Below are 17,632 nucleotides of genomic sequence, written 5' to 3'. Positions count from 1 at the left end.
GGAAAAACAAACAAGAAAAAACATATTGAAGTTGTACAGTGATTGCACTATATGCAATTATACTGTTTTCTACTTCTCACTTGTTTGCTGTTACTCATGACAAGAAATTATTATGATTTCCTGTCTAATTATAGACACATTAGCATTTCAGGTGTGCTTGGAGAACATAAACTAAAACCGGATTTTTTTTTTCAGGAGGCCTAATATGGTAGTAGTACAGTCCCTTCACTATTAGGCTAGTGGCGAGAGAGTACTGTCAGAGCACAGTGCTCATGTAACAAACTTTTCCCATTACACAGTTCCTCCCTATCTGTGTCTCTTTCCTAAATCCTTTCCTGATTCCAAGTTTTTCCTTTGTTGTTAATTTTAAGCTTGACTGTTAAAGAAGAGCTCAGTCTTTCTCTTTTTAGCAGACAACTCCTCTGTGCTTCCACACCAGTAGTAGTATAGATGGAGATGAATGAGAGAGGGGATGGATGCCATGGGCAGGTGAGCAGGGTTTAGTCAGCAGCATCCTCCCTACCTACCCAACAGGGCAAACAAGGTTCACTGCAGAAAGATCTGCAAAATAAGGATCTACTTGAGTGTTGGTAAAAGACTGTTTCTATTGGGAAGCTTCTTCCTTGCCGTTTCCATAAATTTTGACCAGATACACATAGAGGAGTGATAGTCCTCTAATGGTTCCTGGTGGTGTTCTTCAGCATGCCAACTCTTTAAACTTCAGAGTGATATTTGTTTTAAAAAGAAATGTTGATGTTTGAGCTGAAGATCACTTTGGACCAATACTTGTGGTTATGTACTTACTCTTAAGGAAAGAATGCATATAAAATGTTTGAAACACTGACATGAAGAGTTTTCTCAGTGGTTTAGAAGTATTATGTTTATCAGAAAGCATTTTTACATGCAGACATAGTACCTATCTATTTTTATTTCCCAATCTTGATTTTCCTCCCACTCTCTCTCACCCATACTGGCCCTTCATTTTCCTTCATACCCATGTTCCCCCAGATTAATTCACCATAACAGAAACTCTTTCATGTTTGAACAGTTCCATTCTGTTGAATAAACAGGGCTTTACTTCTGGAAATAGTTCGGTTGTCTTAAATGCTATGCACACCACTGTTTATGAACATTTACATTTGTCCAAAGCAATTTTTTGCTCAAATGCAGGTGCTGTTCCTTAATCTAGCTTCTCTGGTGTTTTCAAAATACTGATTGTCAACATTGTTTTAAACAGTATTTTGATGGGTATGTTTTTCTGCTTTAAACTGTTTTCCTCTGTTTCTGTAACTGGTGATTTTTTTTTTTTTTATTTTTTAATGCTACTGTCTTGACATTAAATCCAGGTCCCATGTTTCCTTAAGGTTTTACTTTTCATGCTAACAAGTACTCTGTTTTTTCTTAGATGTTTACTTCAATTTTGTGAGAAACCTGTTCGTTCTCCCTTTTTTATTGTTCATTTCTCCCATACAGTTTATTTGATTATTGATTTCATAATGAACTAAATGCTCCATTTTTATTCATCAAACATTAATCTTAGTTATGGCTTTATTTAAAACTGTTGCTTACTTGGAAGTACAGAACCTCTTTCAAATTTGGTTCCAACTGGATTACTCTGCTGAATTCCCACCTTCACAGGAATTTTGCTGCTTTGGTGCAAGAGAAATTCTACTGAGAAGGGGCATAGTATAAACAAAAGAGGTGATGTTTTGTTGTTTTTTTCTTTTTTTTTTTCTTTCCTCCTGCTTCATGGAGAGACTGTCCTGACAGAGCTGGTACTTTCAATGGCATGCCCTACTGCGACTGTGCCACTTTCCTACCTGTAGAGGGAAGAGTTGAACATCTCAGCTGTCAGCCCAGCGCATCTGAGCACTGGTGCCATGTGTCTCATATCTCATTACTCACCAAATAGGTACATACTTCAGAGAAGACAAGCTTGCAAGTGCTTCCTGGGGACCTCTGTGCACTAGTATATCCAGTGGTAGCTGTTGAAGCCTTTGCCAGCCTCTTAGGTTGCTGAGGGCCTCTAACCACAGAAGACTTAATAATTTAAAATAAAGCTCTATTCTGCTCTAAACCCATCTGCTTTTCCTACCAACGAGCAACAATGTCCCTTTTTCTATGTAAAACAAAAACATAGTAAGCCAACCCACTGCCCCCTGCCCCAGCAGAACAAAATTAAGGGAGGTGCTCTCTGTATGAATATTAAGTATTGATGTTGCAGCACTGCTTCCCTTGTAAAGCAGTTGTCTTTGCTCTATGTTAGTGCTGCTTTGCTGCACTTGATGTAGTGCCCTACTCTTATTTTAGAGGAGTCCGGAATCCTGCAAAACATCACCTCTACTTCTAGGAGCATACTTTTAAAAGATAACTACTAAATTTGAGTAATCCTTATTTGGCAGCAAGACGAAAAGCTCTGTTTTTTTGTGGCCCAATTGAAGTGGAGGACATCCCTTCACGTGCACACCTTGTGAGCTTCTGGACCCACAGCCTGTGCTTGGCTTTTTGTTCAGCTAAACACAGGAGCATGCTTTGTTTTTTGGTCCTCAATTGGCTAACCACCAATTCAGCCTTGTTGGAAACACAAGCTTGAAGAAGGTTCTTCCATGTGTGTGTTCTTGTTGTTCTTTTACATACTTTGTTTTGTGGTCCTCGTTACTGACGGCTGCTTTTGTTTGTTTCCTTTTTTTTTTTCCTTTGTCCGTTTGACTTTCCCCGATATGGTGTGTGTGTTGCTACCAGTTTCTATCGCTCCACCCCCTCCCCCTATGCCTCAGTTGACTCCACAGATACCTCTCACAGGCTTCGTGGCCAGGGTGCAGGAAAACAGTAAGTTTGGACAAGCTGAGCTGTTAAAGGGTAGAGCCTACTTTCTTCTAGCATGCATGGCTGGCAAGTCAGACTCTATTTTGTTTCCTTTTCCAGAAGCTAATACCATCTTGCATTCTAGTGTCAATATGCTATTGGAGCTGAAGGGCACACTCTTCAATATTTTATAACATGTGCATGATTATTACTGACCCATTTAAGTTCTGAACTGCAAATTTGTTACAGAAATACTGTGTGAAATATGTGGCATCTGCTTGGTGTGAATATAGAAATGTATCTTAATTAAAAAAATATTAATTTCATGTTGAATCATCCTGCCTGAGGCTTTTTCACTAGGGATAATTGATTAGTTTTTATTAGAAAGGCTTATGTAGACTGTCAAAACATGTATTGTGTAACCATTGACTCTAATACTGTAGCAGTTTTCAGGAAGCTGTACAATCAATTGAAAATGTGCAGTCTTATGATCTGATGCCATTACAAAGGAGCTTGTAAGGTATTTCTCCTCTTGGCAGCCTTTCATTCTCCATTTCTTTGTGTTCTCTAGCCAGATTTCCCTACTGAGCTTCTTGCAGTATAGCTCTGCTTGTTAAGTTTGTGAGAGATATGCTCCCTGGCTATGATCTGTGCTGCAAGGTGTTTGTACTGGTAACTCTGCTTTTACCATTACTGCTTGATTCATTTCAGGTGAGTGTTACTGTCCCAAATGCTAGTGCAGGTGGAAAGTCGTGTTCCTGATCTGGGCACAGCTTTGCTGTAGGAGTACATTGCAGTTCTGTAAACAACAGAATGAATGCAGTGTAGATAGGGCAATGAAGTAAGTATTAAATGTTTTTGAAGTGTTTGGGAGCCACAGTGAAGTTTGCTAGGATCTCAGGGACTACTACTGCGTAGTAGCTATATAGCTCCAGCATACATTTAGGGGCCCCCAGATTTGACTAGTGCTGCTGTTCAGCTTCCCATTAGAGCTTTTAAGTGGTAACGTTCTGAGCATTCCCCTAGAGACAGGAGGCATCTCTCTGGTTCTCATTTGAAAAGAAGGTAGTTTGGTGTTGTGCTAGGTAAACGGTAAGAATCATGTTGATGTAGAATAGTATGCTACAAAATTGTGTTGATAAACCTTTCCAAAATTCAAAGTGTCGAGGTAAACCTAATGAAGACGAAGGTTACAGAATGTCTTCACTTGCAGATAAACTTGAGAAAATTGACACCTGCTTCTGAATTGTTCCAAGTATTGTCCTCCTGGAGATAACACAGCCCTTGGGAGAGCAGAGGTGAAAGGGACAGACTTATTCGTGCGTGCAACAACAGAATGCAAGCTGACTTGTGAATGAGATTGCAGCAAAAATAGCTGAAGCTTGAAATCTGGTCTTAGGAATTGTTCTTTTAATTTTCTTTCTTTTAACAGTTCCTTGGGTTTGAAAGTTATATAACGAGTATGGCTTTGAGCTGCTGCTGCCTCATTTTGGAGGCAGGGGTGCGTGTGGCAGCCTGTGCATACGCTCAGCAAAACTGGCTGTGGAGGCTGTTGCTGAGTTTTGGCATTGTGTGCTAGACTTTCACCTACCTCATTTTCTGCAAGAAGTCTACAGGGGAGTGGAGTTAGGGAGGTATGTGGGTAGGCTTATCTCTTCCTTATCATAAAGATCTGTGGGTTTGGAAAGCAACAGCCTCTGCTCTGTGGACTTCTTTCAGAGCATGAGGGCAGAGGGCTTAGAAACTATGCAACACCTATTTTTTTTTTTTTCCTGCGCCCTGTGCCCAAACTGTGAGTGTCTCCTTCAGAGAGGTTTTCCAGTGCATCCAGTGCCCAGGGACAACTGATGGGATGTACATTGCAGTACTGTCACACCCAGTCCCTTCAAAAGAAGTCTGCTGGTCCCCATTTAAAGAACAGGGATGTGAATACATACAAGAGAAGATGTCTCAATTTGGAGCTGTATGAATACTGGTCTTTTTACTCTTTCTCATTTAGTATGGTTTTCTGTATGCCTTTTTTTTTCCTCTCCTAGGAAAAGTAATGCTATTCTAAAGTGCCTGTTTTAAGTTCAGAACCAGGAAAAGTCTAGGCTGAAATCCAAGAGGCGGGGGGAGACTTCCAAGGGGTGGCACTTGTCTGATTTTCTGTTCCATTCTCTCCCCTTGTTTAAATGTGAAGTGGAATTGTTTTAAATGTTTGCCATCAAGCATGTAGTTTCTGCACTGCATGTCAGTTAGGGTGTGTGTTGGTGCTTTCACACTTGTGTTTCCTGCCCTCTTCTTCCTTTTCAAATAAGCAACTTCATTGTTGAATAAATACAACTTTTTGCATTTCTTAAGGTAAGGATTTCTAAAGATCTCAAAAGATTTTGTTTCAATACTTTTTTTTTTTTTCCTGGCTGCAGACAGCAATTAAGGGGAGAAATAAGTTTTGTGAAAGATGTGCTGAAACTACTGCACAAAACCAGTTCATTCAGAAACAGTGTTGTCATGTGTCTGTGGTAGATTAATGAAGCCTGCCTGTGAGTACTATTCAGTAACACCGGCAAGATGTAGTGTTCACTCAGCCAAAGACTTTGTTAGTCTGTCTCCAAGTGACATAAATGGGCTTCTGTATGGGAGAGGAATCACTAATAACAGTGGCAGCCAGTCTTACTGATGGAGAGAGCTGTGGGATATACAGCTCAGCTGGTCAAGTTGAAGAGGAGCTGGGCTTGCAGGTGACGTATAGGATTAGCTCTTCATGGGGTAGAGAGCAGGCTGGGTGCCAGGGCTGAGACAGCCTCTGCGCCAGTGGTTCCTGCTGGCTTCTGCCCCCTTGCAGAAGGAGGTTTGGCTTCCAATATACCAGCATAGGCAGTCTGACCCAGCTAGGACATGGGAGCTATGCTCAAGCCCCTTGTCAGGGGCATGTGGCTGAAGAGCAAAGGTTAGTCACCACTGGAGTAGCTGCCAGGTGAAACTAAAAAGCATTAAGGCAAACAGAAACCCTATTTCTGATCTGCAGTGCCATTGTAACTAGCAGTAGCTAAAGCTTCATTCAGTGCTGTTCTTCCCTTGCCCTGCAGCTTGGCTTTCTTCTCAGAATTAGTGTAGTGTGCTGGAGCTACGCATTCTGGAGCACGTGCCCAGCCCGATGGCTCCTTCCAGTCAAACCCTTTCTGGAGCAGTGGTTTTCAGCCTGTTTTTTCAATGTGCAGACTCCCAAATCTCTTGTAATTAAATCTGTTTTGCTATATAACAAAGCTGAGTTTAGTGACAGTAGCTTCCTTTCAGTAACTTCTGGCTTCATAGTGCTTACACCTAGGTCTGTGTGTAGTGGACCACAGTTCACAAGGAATAGGATAAGTGACTTGAGTCTTGCATCTGAGTGTGCTTTCTCTCTCCTTTGCTGCCAGCTGCTGTGAACGTTACTGAAAACTAATTTGATGAACTGATTTTAAGAGTGATTTGTACCATAATGCCTTTCTCTTTTTCCCTTTCCCAAAGCAACTTGTAATTGTGCTGATTGGAGAATCTCAGGGCAGGGATTTGACATTTTGGATTATACACTTAATTCCTTGAGCACTTTCTCCCCAAGAGCAGCAGCTGCCCATTGTAGTTCTCCATTTATTAATTGAATCCTGGATGTGTGCACACACACACAAGCTAGTCTGCAAGATACGGATCTGTACAAAGCTTTTCTTCTGCAGAAGGATTACTTGGCTTTCTCTTACCTGGTTAAATCTTAAACACTAGTCTCTTCCCTTTTTTATGATCCACACCAGATCTTTTTGTCCCCTTAATGCTAGCTCTGAGAAGGAATCCAATGAAGCAGTGTTCAGAAATAAATTAAAGTGATTGTTATAGATAAAAGGATTTGATAAAAAATAATCAAGCTGCTGGTCCAGTGCAGAGGCCTGTTGCTGCCTGGCTCAGAGGGTGCCACTCAGAGTGCTTCCATAGCTAACCGCTGCAGCTAGCCCCTCAGCGCATGGACGTCGGAGCAGGAAGCTTTCCTCTCTGCTGGTGTTCAGCTTATGCCCCGCAGCATGTGCTTTGACTCTTAGTAGCATTTATACATAGATTTGACCACTAATAACAAATGTAGTTGTATGTTGTAGACGTTAATACAAAGCCTATGTTTCTAATCAGTGCATGGTATTATAGTGCATGCCATGTGTGTTGTCCCCCCACCCCTTTTATTTACAGTGTACAGCCTCAGGTCTGTTTGCATCTCCACACTGTTTTGATTCGAGAAAAACATGATCTCCAAATGTTTCTAGTTGCTGATAGCCCAACTCCTCCCCCACCACCGCCTCCCGATGAGATGCCGATGTTTGATGACTCTCCTCCTCCTCCACCACCACCCCCTGTGGATTATGAGGATGAGGAGGCTGCTGTTGTGCAGTACAGCGATCCCTATGCAGATGGAGATCCTGCCTGGGCACCTAAAAACTATATAGAGAAAGGTAAGAGAAGCGTTGCAACTCTGGGGTACTGCGGTATCAGAGGACTAATGGTATCTGAAGTGGATGAAGGACTTAGCTTGGGTCTAATGAAAACAATCATTGTCCCTGCTAAGTCAGAACTCAGGCTATTCTTCTCTTTGTCTGTGGCTACACCTGATGTGATAAAATATAATCCTTCTTTGGAAGGATTATAAAATACCTTCAAGCATTCTAGAATGGATTAAAAAAAAATGCTGTTATGAGAAGCAGATGTAAATCGGATGGTTTTTGTCTTTGTTGAGCTGCTGGAGCGTGTCTGTAGCTACCTCAGGATTGCTGGGCAATCATCTAGAAATAGTATTGCAAAAAGGCCAGAATGTCTGACCTCTATTTATCCCATCAAACTAGATAGCTACAGCAGATCATTAGACTTTCAAGTATAAAGTGTAGTGAGGCTTCCTTGGAGACTTATCAGTGACTCTAGATCAGCAGATTATAAAGTGTACTTAGGTATGAACTCATATATTAAATGTCTTTTCTCATGAATAATTGAGATGCTGATTTCCTGCCTGTAGAGTTGTCTGTGTTCTGACAATAACCATTTTGTCAACAGTAATGTTGCAAGTTTTCTCATGATCTGGCTGGTACTGTAGTGCCTGTCTTGGCAGAACTGCCATATTCCATCTTCACTTCTGTTGATCCATGTCTACAGCATGATTTTAAGAAAAATTTTTTTAGGCTTTCTCTAATGAAGAGTTCCCTATACAGGGATTTATATGCTTTTGAGGTAATCTGACCAGAAATAACTGCCACACTCATGGTTCATGATTCAGCTTTTAAGTGTCCACATGCTTTGTTTTATTGTGCTGCAGTCAACTGTACCTCTCTGTCAATAGTTTAACTGAGTGGTAGTCACCACCCACTTCTTACTGGTAGCTAATGTTGCACAAAAAGTGAAATTTCATTTTCTGGACTTAATGTTCAACAGGGAAAGCATGTGAGTTCATTATGGAAAATCCCAGGATAGCAAACTAGTCTTTTAAAAAATAATTGTACTTCAAAAAATGTTAATACTGGTGCTATTAATAAAATGCTAAACTTGTCCCTGTTCAATCCACAGTTGTTGCTATATATGACTATACAAAGGACAAAGACGATGAGCTGTCGTTTATGGAGGGTGCAATCATTTATGTGATAAAGAAGAATGATGACGGCTGGTATGAAGGAGTTTGCAATCGAGTAACTGGCTTGTTTCCTGGGAATTATGTTGAATCAATCATGCACTATGCCGATTAAAATCCTTTGCTTTTCAAAGTTGGGTCTTGTATTCATCATACCATGATTATTTACAAGGGGTAACTAAAAGCTAACAGAATTGTCTTAATGTACTTTCAGAAAAAACGTGCCCATTTCTCCAGGCCATACTGTTTGAATGGTATGATTGAATGTCCAGCTCTAAGTCTCTGGAGACAGACAGTATGTCTTACCTGATGGCAATTTGTAAAACAAGCAACTGTCTATAACTGGTTATACTTATTTACTTATGCATTGTTAATTTTATGACCAGCCTAAATGTTCTGGGGAAGTAGGGTATAATATTTAATGAACCATGATTCAGATTGTGCCATTACATTTTTCAGTACAGCATGGTAACTAACACTACGTTAGACTAACATATTAAAATCTGGATGAGAAGTTTAATGTTAGTGCTGGTCATATTACTTTTTGTTTAGACTCTTTGCTCATTCTTGAACTATATTTGTTTAAAGCATGCATACAAACTTATGTATTGAAATATACTTTTTTAAAAATCCAAGATGCTTCCAATTGTTGTAATCTTTACCTGGAGTATTCTCACTAAAGTCTATTACAATGAGTTGTTCAGGTCTAAGGTGTCCATGTGAATCAAAAAATGGGTGGTCTTATGTATGTGTAATTTGTACCCAAGTTTTTTTAATGAGTAAATTTACATTATGACTTTTTCCATTCATAAATATATAAGTGAACCAAAGGTCTTGTCCATTACTTTGTTGGTTGGCTTGGCAAAGAAGATTGGAATGCTAACGTAGCAAAATCATGGCTGTGTTATCCCAGGCAATGTACTAAAAAGCAAATGTTTGTAACGTGACTTTATCACTGACAGAGGGCAAATAAATTAGATATGAAACCTGCATTACACATTTATACATACTCTTAAAAGTTCTTTTCTTCCAGAATTAATTTTAGCAAGGATTCTTAATTGAATCTAGTTATCTAGAAGCAGTAGGTTTGACACTATCTGTAACTGACATTTCTCAGTGGAAACTGTATCTGGCTTGGGGACATGCCCAGCTGAGCAGAGACAGCAGCCTGTCCTCAAGATATGACAAAGGGGGAACAAACACGCCAGGAACTCAGCCATTGCGTTAGGGGATCACGGGCAGAGATAGTTAGAGATGATGTACTTCCCTGTTCTACAAATTCTGTGGCTTAAATAACCTGAAAAGGAATGTGGTAGTACTGGATAATTACTGTCAGAGGAATGTGTCTGGGACTTCAAAGCAGCCTTTCAAGAAGGTACTGAATATACTCTATAAATAAGCGATGGAAGGTGATGGGAGTTGAAGCTTTGACTGGCTGTTGAATCATTCATTTTTAGTGCGAGTTAGAAATACTGAGCCTTTCATTTTCTTAACTGTAGCAATCTCAAATTCTGCATCTTGTTAACTGCTAGCAAGTAGCAACCAACCTACCTGTATTCCATTATGAACTGGGAAAAAACCAATTAAAGTCTACATATAGTCTTTTATAATAAACCAGTTTCTGTAGATACAGTTCCAGATACTTCTGAAGTTTAACAGCCAGAAAAGTATTCAAACCATCTCTCTTCTGAGGAGTTTACCAGATAGTAACATGTATGCTCTGTTTCTTGGTGTGAACAAGTGAAATTTGGAGCAACTTCAGTTCTCGTACGCTGATTTATATTTATTCTCAGTGTGGCCTTTTGAGCATTAATATGTAAACATCTTTCCCACCCACCCCCTCCACAATTAATAGCCCCCACTAAAACAATTGTACAGCACAATTTGATTTGCTTTGAGTTGTATGGCTTCCCACAATAAAACACTTTAAACTTATCTTTTTAAAAAAAGCAGAACTTCAAAAAAAAAAAAAAAGGTTTTTTTTAAAAAATAATTTTTGGTAGCCTGTGTTGGAAGCAGATAACTTCTGAAGTAAATTTAGGCACAGTCTGGTAAGTAGCTGCCAGAACGAGTGGAAGGAGTTCTCTCACTTGTCTCGCATGAGTACCATTTCCGTCAGCTGAATGAGGGCTTCTCTTTCAGGGGATGGCCGTAACTTACTGATCTCTCTTGTAGCTTCATGGCAGTAGCGCTGGGCGAGGTAGGTTGTTTGCTGCACACCGTCACTCTTATGTAAGAAGACAGTTAAAGGTAATGGGTAACTGGTCAGCCTCCCTCCTGCCTTTTGCCTCTTCCAGTTACAGGGGGAAGTTTTAAGGTCAGTAAGAACCCTGAACACTTAATTATATTCTGAAGGGGAAAGGGAGAGGATTCATTCTATATTCATTGAATCCTACATCTCTTCCCCAAAGCTTCAGAATACTAAAACTCAACCATGCTAAACTTAAATATACCTACAAAACAACACTGGAATTAATAACATACTCTTAGTAGGATTAGAAACTAATGGTTTAACCCCTCCCCTCCTGCCCTAAATAGAGATGTACAAAAAACATGCTATGCTGAAAAAATAGGCATTAATTTTGCACAGACAATTATTCAGTCTTTTCAGAACTGGAGTCAATTAAAACTGATATGCAGTGTGCACTGCAGTTACATGCTGCTTTCACCACTTGTTGGGTACAGCTACTCTTCAGCTGAAGGAACTGAGTTCATGCGTGAGCTTTTTACTTCTATTATGTGGATTTTATGCTATTGGAATGAAAAAAGAAAAAAAAAGCTCTCCGGAACCTAGCATTTCTGGTAAAACATTGTGCCCATAAGGAAGATGAAGAGTACTAACTTGGTATTGCACATAACATGCTACTTAAATGCAGCCCTGCGCTTTTACTTCAGAGGCAATGAATTTCAGGCTGACTTCAGCACTTCAGGAGTGAAATACTTGGTATCAGTCCTACCTGCAACACGTATTTCCGAGCACGTTCAACATCTCCTGGCTTACTGAATCGTCTCATTATCATAGCATTCATTTCTGGAAACTAAGCACAAAGGGAGAAGGTTTTGTACTGCTTATGCGTTGTTTTCCATGTAGCTACCTGCCATGCTAAGGTGAAAAAGAAACGAAAGTACAGACCTCTTTCCCCTGCCACTGCTGTTGCTACAGGTATAGCTATAGGTCAATACCTGCAGTCTGCACAGGACTGTAATATAGAAAAGCCCAAGCATTTAAAACTTAAACTGGCTGGCTCTCTTGGCTGTAGCCAGGTGGTAGTGAAAGTTAGCACCTGCCATTCCACCATGTTGGAGCAGATGAGCCAGTGTGGTAATTCCTGATGACTACTTCCAGGTGTATATCCACATTATATTCCAGGTGTAGGATCTGGTTCAGGTATTCTTATGTTACAAATGATGATTAGTGTTGGCACACCTAGAAGAAGCACCTCTTCCCCCACGTGTACTAACAGAGAACCCAGGAGGTTTGTTGTATTTATATTGCACAGTTCAACCTGTAGAACCCATCATGATACTTTCAACTGTTATGTCCCCTTATGCTTTCCCTTGCTCTGGTATTTTACATACACAGGCTGTGCCTGTCGAAATCTCACGACCGATTTTTGTAAGAGAAAAATGACAACTATAATGTATTTTGTTTTCAATCATGTAGAATTTGTAGTTAGTACTGCACACTCAATTCCCTACACATGAGGCAGATGAAGACTAGTCAGTTGTCTGAAAGAATCACTGAATCACTTATCTAAACATGCAGGGACTTTCTTCAGACAGTCCAGAAATAGAAAAGCCTGGTGCTTAACAAACACAGGCCACAACTCAAGGCAGCTACTCTGTAGAAGAATTATTTTTAAAGGAAAGAGGTGTTTGTTCATCTGGTCTGAAAGGGTTATAGTCAAACCAAGATTATTTTACTGCCGTACACTTGTAAACAATGATCTGCTTTCCCTGCACACCTTTGGTCCTGAAACTAGATCTACAAACTTGTTAGGGAACAAACAAGTAGCATCCCTCACTGTTGTGACATTTCCCTATTACTCAGAGGTGGTCTTGTTGTAAGACAACACTTAGAAGTTTATTGGCGACTCATACTTGGCTTTCTCTAGATTCTAGCTTCCCATGTAATGACAATTTAATTACAGTGTTCATATAATCCATTTTCATATTATTCATATTTATGATGATATATGATACATATACTTTCACTTTTTATATTTAAACTAAAGAATATAAAAATCCCCAAACCTGTAATGCAAAGCTGTTATTAGCAGTTCTGCAGACTTAATGAGCAGTATATAAGCATTTTGACAGAAATGCTTATAAACTCTCCTTCTTCAGCTGTACTAGTTTAGGAGTGGCTTTAGTCTTAGCGTATACTAGTGTATTTCTTTAATTTTTTATTTTTTTTTTTTACTGAGTGAACTAACTTTAAATACTGAATAAATAGGTCTCACATCAAGCTGAACATTTTTTTTTGTATAAAGGTTTCTCCTTAATATTCTAATGCACAAAGATATATTTCAGAGGGAGAGGAGCAGACAATAAGAAAAGGCAGCTGTCACTGGAGATCCAGAGCACATTCAGAACTAAAGTATGTTTGTGAAGAAGACACCGTGAGGATTACCAGATAAATTAAAGGGTATGAGGGTAACCGTAATGCTAATTTCAAGAGAAAAGACAGCCCATAACTTAGCAATAACATTTTAGACTATCTTCAAGTCCTGGCTCAGGAGTTTTTGTTCTCAGATAGATAAAAATAGATGGAACATCTTTTAGTAGCAGCACAGTTAAGTGTCTGTTGAAGCTCCCAATTTTTTTAGCACTTTGTGTATGTATCACTTAAGTCTGTAGTGCTGTTCTTCCAGTTTCTTGAAAACAGCAGGAAATTTTCAGCAAAGCAGTCTTCTGGATAATGCAGAAAACTGCAAGATGGTCAAGTTATCTTTTAATGCAAAAATGTACGCTTCCCATCTATCAAAGATACAAATGAGGAAAAGTGTTTAAAAAGAACAAGATTTTAAAATAGAACTGATAAACAGATGTTCTTGGCTTTTATTTCCATATTATGAACTTAACTCATCTTATAAAGCTGATTAGAAGATAGATAAAGTTGAAAGTCAGAGACAGCCAACCCAAACAAATGAATAAAAGAACAGTTTTAATTAAAAAAAAAAAAAAAGGAATATTCAACACCCAGAAGACAATCAGTGTTACCCATTCTCTGCCAAAATCAGAGTATTTGCAACATGTCCTTGTTTCTCTCTACAAGTAGCTTTAACACACAAACCAACCATTTCACAATTGCATCCTCTTTCTGTACCCGAGTCTCTCACTGTTCTTTAGACAACTCCAGGTGCTGATGACTAACAAGATCCTGCTGCTTATCAACAAATTCTGAAATAATGATTCAAGGACAAGTCTGTGAATCCCCCAGATGAGTCTGTAGGGAGGAACTGAGAGCATGGAGGGGGTGGTTCTCAGCATGCATTCCTCTGCATTTTTAAGTGGCTGAATCTCTTTGGTTTCCTGTCTTTTCTGAGATATGTGTCCTTGTAAATGCCCAAAGCATGAGGAAACAAACACGTGTATGTTCCACCTCCCCCCACCCCAGGCTCTTTAAGAAAAAGGGGTAAGTAAATGTCATGAAGTTGTATTTTTTTTTTAATTATTTAACACTTTTCCCATGTCAAGCTCTGAGCAATTCCAATGGGAGAACACAGACTAGAGCTCTACTGGAACTAGTTGTGCCAGTTTTTGTATCATGCTGTGAAGTTCGGTAGGAAGGACTGCTTTCTATGCCCCAAATCTTTTTTTCCTCACCAGAAGCTTGAGCGAGGTGCATTAAACCAGTTCTTCCTCTTTTATGGATTAGCACCAATTTCTTTTGGTGCTGCTGGCACTTGTTTTCCTTGTACTCCTCCAAATCATTTTTAAGCCACTAAAAATCTTGACCAATTTTAAGCTTATTTTATTTATTCCTTTTTCTCTCATCCAAACTACTATTACATTTACCTTCAGAAGGGAAAGCTTCCCACGTTTGTAACTGGGTAAGACTAGAGGACAAAGAGATGAAGAGATCAAATCCAATAAACAGAGGTGCCCACCTAAAAGCTAGGCAGAGATTTAAGTTCTTGGCCCCACGATGGCTACAAAGCCCAGGACTTGGAAAAACACCCACATACACAGTCAAGCCTGGGGAGAACGAGATGTCTCAGGAAAGAACATAAGCAGGAAGCTACTTAGGAATAACCTGCAGAAAACATGCAAAAACTCTCTGAATACCTGCCGCTTTGCGAAGTTTAAGCACTTGAACTTGGGCAGCAAAACACTGCTGCTGCTTTTGATACAAGGGACTAATAGGGAGAGGACTTGTGTAGGAAAAAGTTTCTCAGTCTGAATGAACATGCGTGTGCACAGTAAATCCAGCTGATCTTGAAAGCACTGATTTTTCACACATGCCCAGGCCATGCTCATCACTTATGCTGTAGACTTGATGTGTTCGAGCTGGACCTCTGTGTGCGCTGTGAAGAGCAGTGTACACTTTTTGGTTTGGGGAAATAGATTCCTGTTGCCTTACCTGTCGACAAGCAAACAAGACAGGGCCTGTGGCTAATCCAAGCTTGAGATCTGCTGCTGTTGGTTTCCCCAGGCGGTCAGCACACGATGTAAAATCCAGCACATCATCTATTAGCTGGAAAGAGATAAACATACAGATTTAATGAGAACTAAATACAGAATAATCCTTGTTAAGAGAAGATTTATAGAAAGGATTAAGACAGAAGACAGCCCACTTTGATTTCTCAGGCAGTTGTTTGGAAAAGTTTAGATTTTAGATTCCCTTTAGTTCAACAAAAGCACTACCTGAAAAGCTATGCCAACATTTTTTCCATACTGGTATGCAATCTCATGAACTGTGGGATCAGGGCAGCCTAGAATTGAAACCTGAAAAGACAAAAAAACCCAAGTAAATAGAAAGCTTTAGTTAGCATCCCCTTTTAGTCTCTGACCAGTGGTGGAACATAGCAAGCACAGACAGCAGGGCTCTGGGAAAGGAAAAAAAGCTGACTCAGTAGCACATTCTTGCTTATCTCTTGTGTGTTCATGGATACACACAAATAGCCAAGCTTATTAGAAAACAAGGCTGAACAGCAGTGCAGTATTAAAAATATATTCAAGTCTGGAAAGAGATTAGCTTTATTAAATATTTATCAGACTTAGAAATTATAATGCAAGGATGAAGAGAGAAGAAATGTGGATGCACTGCACATGCAGGCTAGTAGTCATATACAGCCCAGTGACAGGGGAATTAAATTTATTACATATATAAATCAGCCAGGGGATGACTGCAGGTCAGACAACAGAGAAATGGACATAACATGCCTCATAAAAGATCCACAAAACTGGATGTGTTGCACCCAGTATATGCAGGACAGTTGAGATAAGGAAGATTAGTTTTAAGGGTGATGTTAACTATAACTGAATTGCTCAGGAAGATAAGCTGATTAGCCTGCAGACAAAGGTATCAAGGGATAATCAGTGGCAAAAAAAAAGACAGTGAATGAAAAAAGTACACCAAGCTAGACAAAAGTATCACTAAACTGAGATAAACAAACATAAAACATTTTAATTGAGTACAGATAAATCAACTACTTGAGAGACAGAAGTTTTGCTGAATAAACTCCACAAAGCTAAAATACAGAACACAAACCAAGATTTGAGAATTAGTATCTTGCCTCAAAGTAAGGGCACTTATGCTTTTGCATGTATTGATTATACACTTTGCAAAATGAGGTGGGTTATATTTAAATACTCAGATTTATTTCAGCCTTCAATAAAGCAATTAGGAACAGGGGACAAAAATCCATCTTGGTTTACTGCAGATATTCCAAATCTGCTGTGGCTATCGGAAGGAGTGAAGATACATTTTACTTAATGTAAAACTAAAAATATATGCTAGGAAAACTACATGAAATAAAAATATGTGTGTATATATATAAAAATTCCGCTTTAAGACTATGTAAGATAGGATCATTAAAAAAAAAAACAAAACCCAAACCAAACCCAAACTAAAAGCTAGTCCAATAGTAGCTTTGAAGGTGAACATGAAGATGGAAATAAGAAACAACATTATATCCTAATAAATGCGATGCAACTCACACAAGATTAGAGACTATTCCATGCATCAGTGCATTTTGTAACTGAGCATCAGAACACTTCCCCATTATAACCTGCATCAAACCCAGTGGAATCTGGATGCCTGAGGCATTAACAGCATCTCACATTTCCCAATTTTACTCAAAAGAGGAGGACAGTATAGCAGGAAAATAATGCTACTTATGTCTAATCACACAAAATCTTGAAGGCTATTAAAACAGAGTGAACTGCAAATAGGAGATATTTAATTAGACGTTGCTAGGGACTATCAAAAAAGAACATTTTGCCCTTTTATCCTCCTTTTGATGCTTCTCCCTTAAATAGCAGTATTTGCTCCCAAAAGCTAACATCTACTGCTGTACCATGCCTAACAAACTTCTGGCTGCTTCTGTAATATAAATCAAATAATATCAGCAAGGCAGAGGGACTGCGTCTACCCTGTTTCAATGAAATCTTTACCTACCACCACGTTTCACGTGAAGAATTAAAATATGGAATTCAGTAGGACAGTGACAAAATTCTGGTTAATGGCAAAGGGTCAGAGTGGGCACAAGTTGGTAGGTGGGGAGAGGAAGGGCCATGTAAAGAGAAGAACTTTCTCATTTAATCTGAAAGGTCAGAGCAGAGCTATTCCTGTAGGTGGACAGTTTTCTGGGAATGCAGATATTACCTATGTAAAGAATCACAGCAGTATATGTACATTTAAAGACCAGGAGCATGAGCTACAGAATGTAACACAGGCAAAATTCATCAGTGCAAAATTAATTCTAGCATCTTTGCAAGAGAAAGACCTTCATAGCTCCTATTCATGTTACGAACATTTCTGAAGACAAACAGAATTAAAAAATCCAGGAGATGATTGATATGCCTATCAAACCTCCAGCCAGCTCACACTCTCTGACCACGACCACATCATAAACTGCAACATGACAGGGTCTTGTCTTCCAGGGAGTTCCCTCAGGAGACAGTTTCTCAGACTGCTGTTGTGGATTATTGCCCCCAGCTGGACACTCTCTGGGATGCAGGCAGGCAGCCTTGTCCCAATCACTC

General features: G+C 39.5%; 2 protein-coding genes across 9 annotated transcripts in view; one reads left to right on the top strand and one right to left on the bottom strand.

Moving 5' to 3' along the window:
* Positions 1 to 9,422, top strand: part of ABI1 (abl interactor 1) — an 83,910-nt gene extending 74,488 nt beyond the window's left edge. For 4 of the 7 annotated variants that reach the window (XM_068404438.1, XM_068404436.1, XM_068404433.1 and 1 more), the window contains 3 exons: positions 2,743 to 2,829; positions 7,074 to 7,259; positions 8,359 to 9,422. In XM_068404438.1, the coding sequence (XP_068260539.1) occupies positions 2,743 to 2,829; positions 7,074 to 7,259; positions 8,359 to 8,534 (449 nt within the window). In that variant the 3' untranslated portion in view covers positions 8,535 to 9,422. The remainder of the gene's footprint in view (positions 1 to 2,742; positions 2,830 to 7,073; positions 7,260 to 8,358) is intronic. The other 3 variants (XM_068404439.1, XM_068404437.1, XM_068404435.1) reach the window with 1 other exon arrangement.
* The window catches only part of PDSS1 (decaprenyl diphosphate synthase subunit 1), a 37,446-nt gene that overhangs the window by 2,418 nt on the left and 17,396 nt on the right, over positions 1 to 17,632 (bottom strand). Inside the window, exons 8-11 of one of the 2 annotated variants that reach the window (XM_068404441.1) lie at positions 15,290 to 15,370; positions 15,006 to 15,119; positions 11,377 to 11,457; positions 9,857 to 10,646 (exon numbers count right to left, since the gene is read on the bottom strand). In XM_068404441.1, the coding sequence (XP_068260542.1) occupies positions 10,506 to 10,646; positions 11,377 to 11,457; positions 15,006 to 15,119; positions 15,290 to 15,370 (417 nt within the window). In that variant the 3' untranslated portion in view covers positions 9,857 to 10,505. Of the gene's footprint in view, positions 1 to 9,856; positions 10,647 to 11,376; positions 11,458 to 15,005; positions 15,120 to 15,289; positions 15,371 to 17,632 lie in introns of those variants that run through there. The other variant, XM_068404442.1, reaches the window with a different exon arrangement.

This window comes from Nyctibius grandis, chromosome 7 (assembly GCF_013368605.1).
Source record: "Nyctibius grandis isolate bNycGra1 chromosome 7, bNycGra1.pri, whole genome shotgun sequence".
In the NCBI taxonomy this organism is placed as follows: domain Eukaryota; kingdom Metazoa; phylum Chordata; class Aves; order Nyctibiiformes; family Nyctibiidae; genus Nyctibius; species Nyctibius grandis.
The sequence above is the reverse complement of the archived record's forward strand: the minus strand, read 5'-3'. Positions and strand labels throughout refer to the sequence as shown.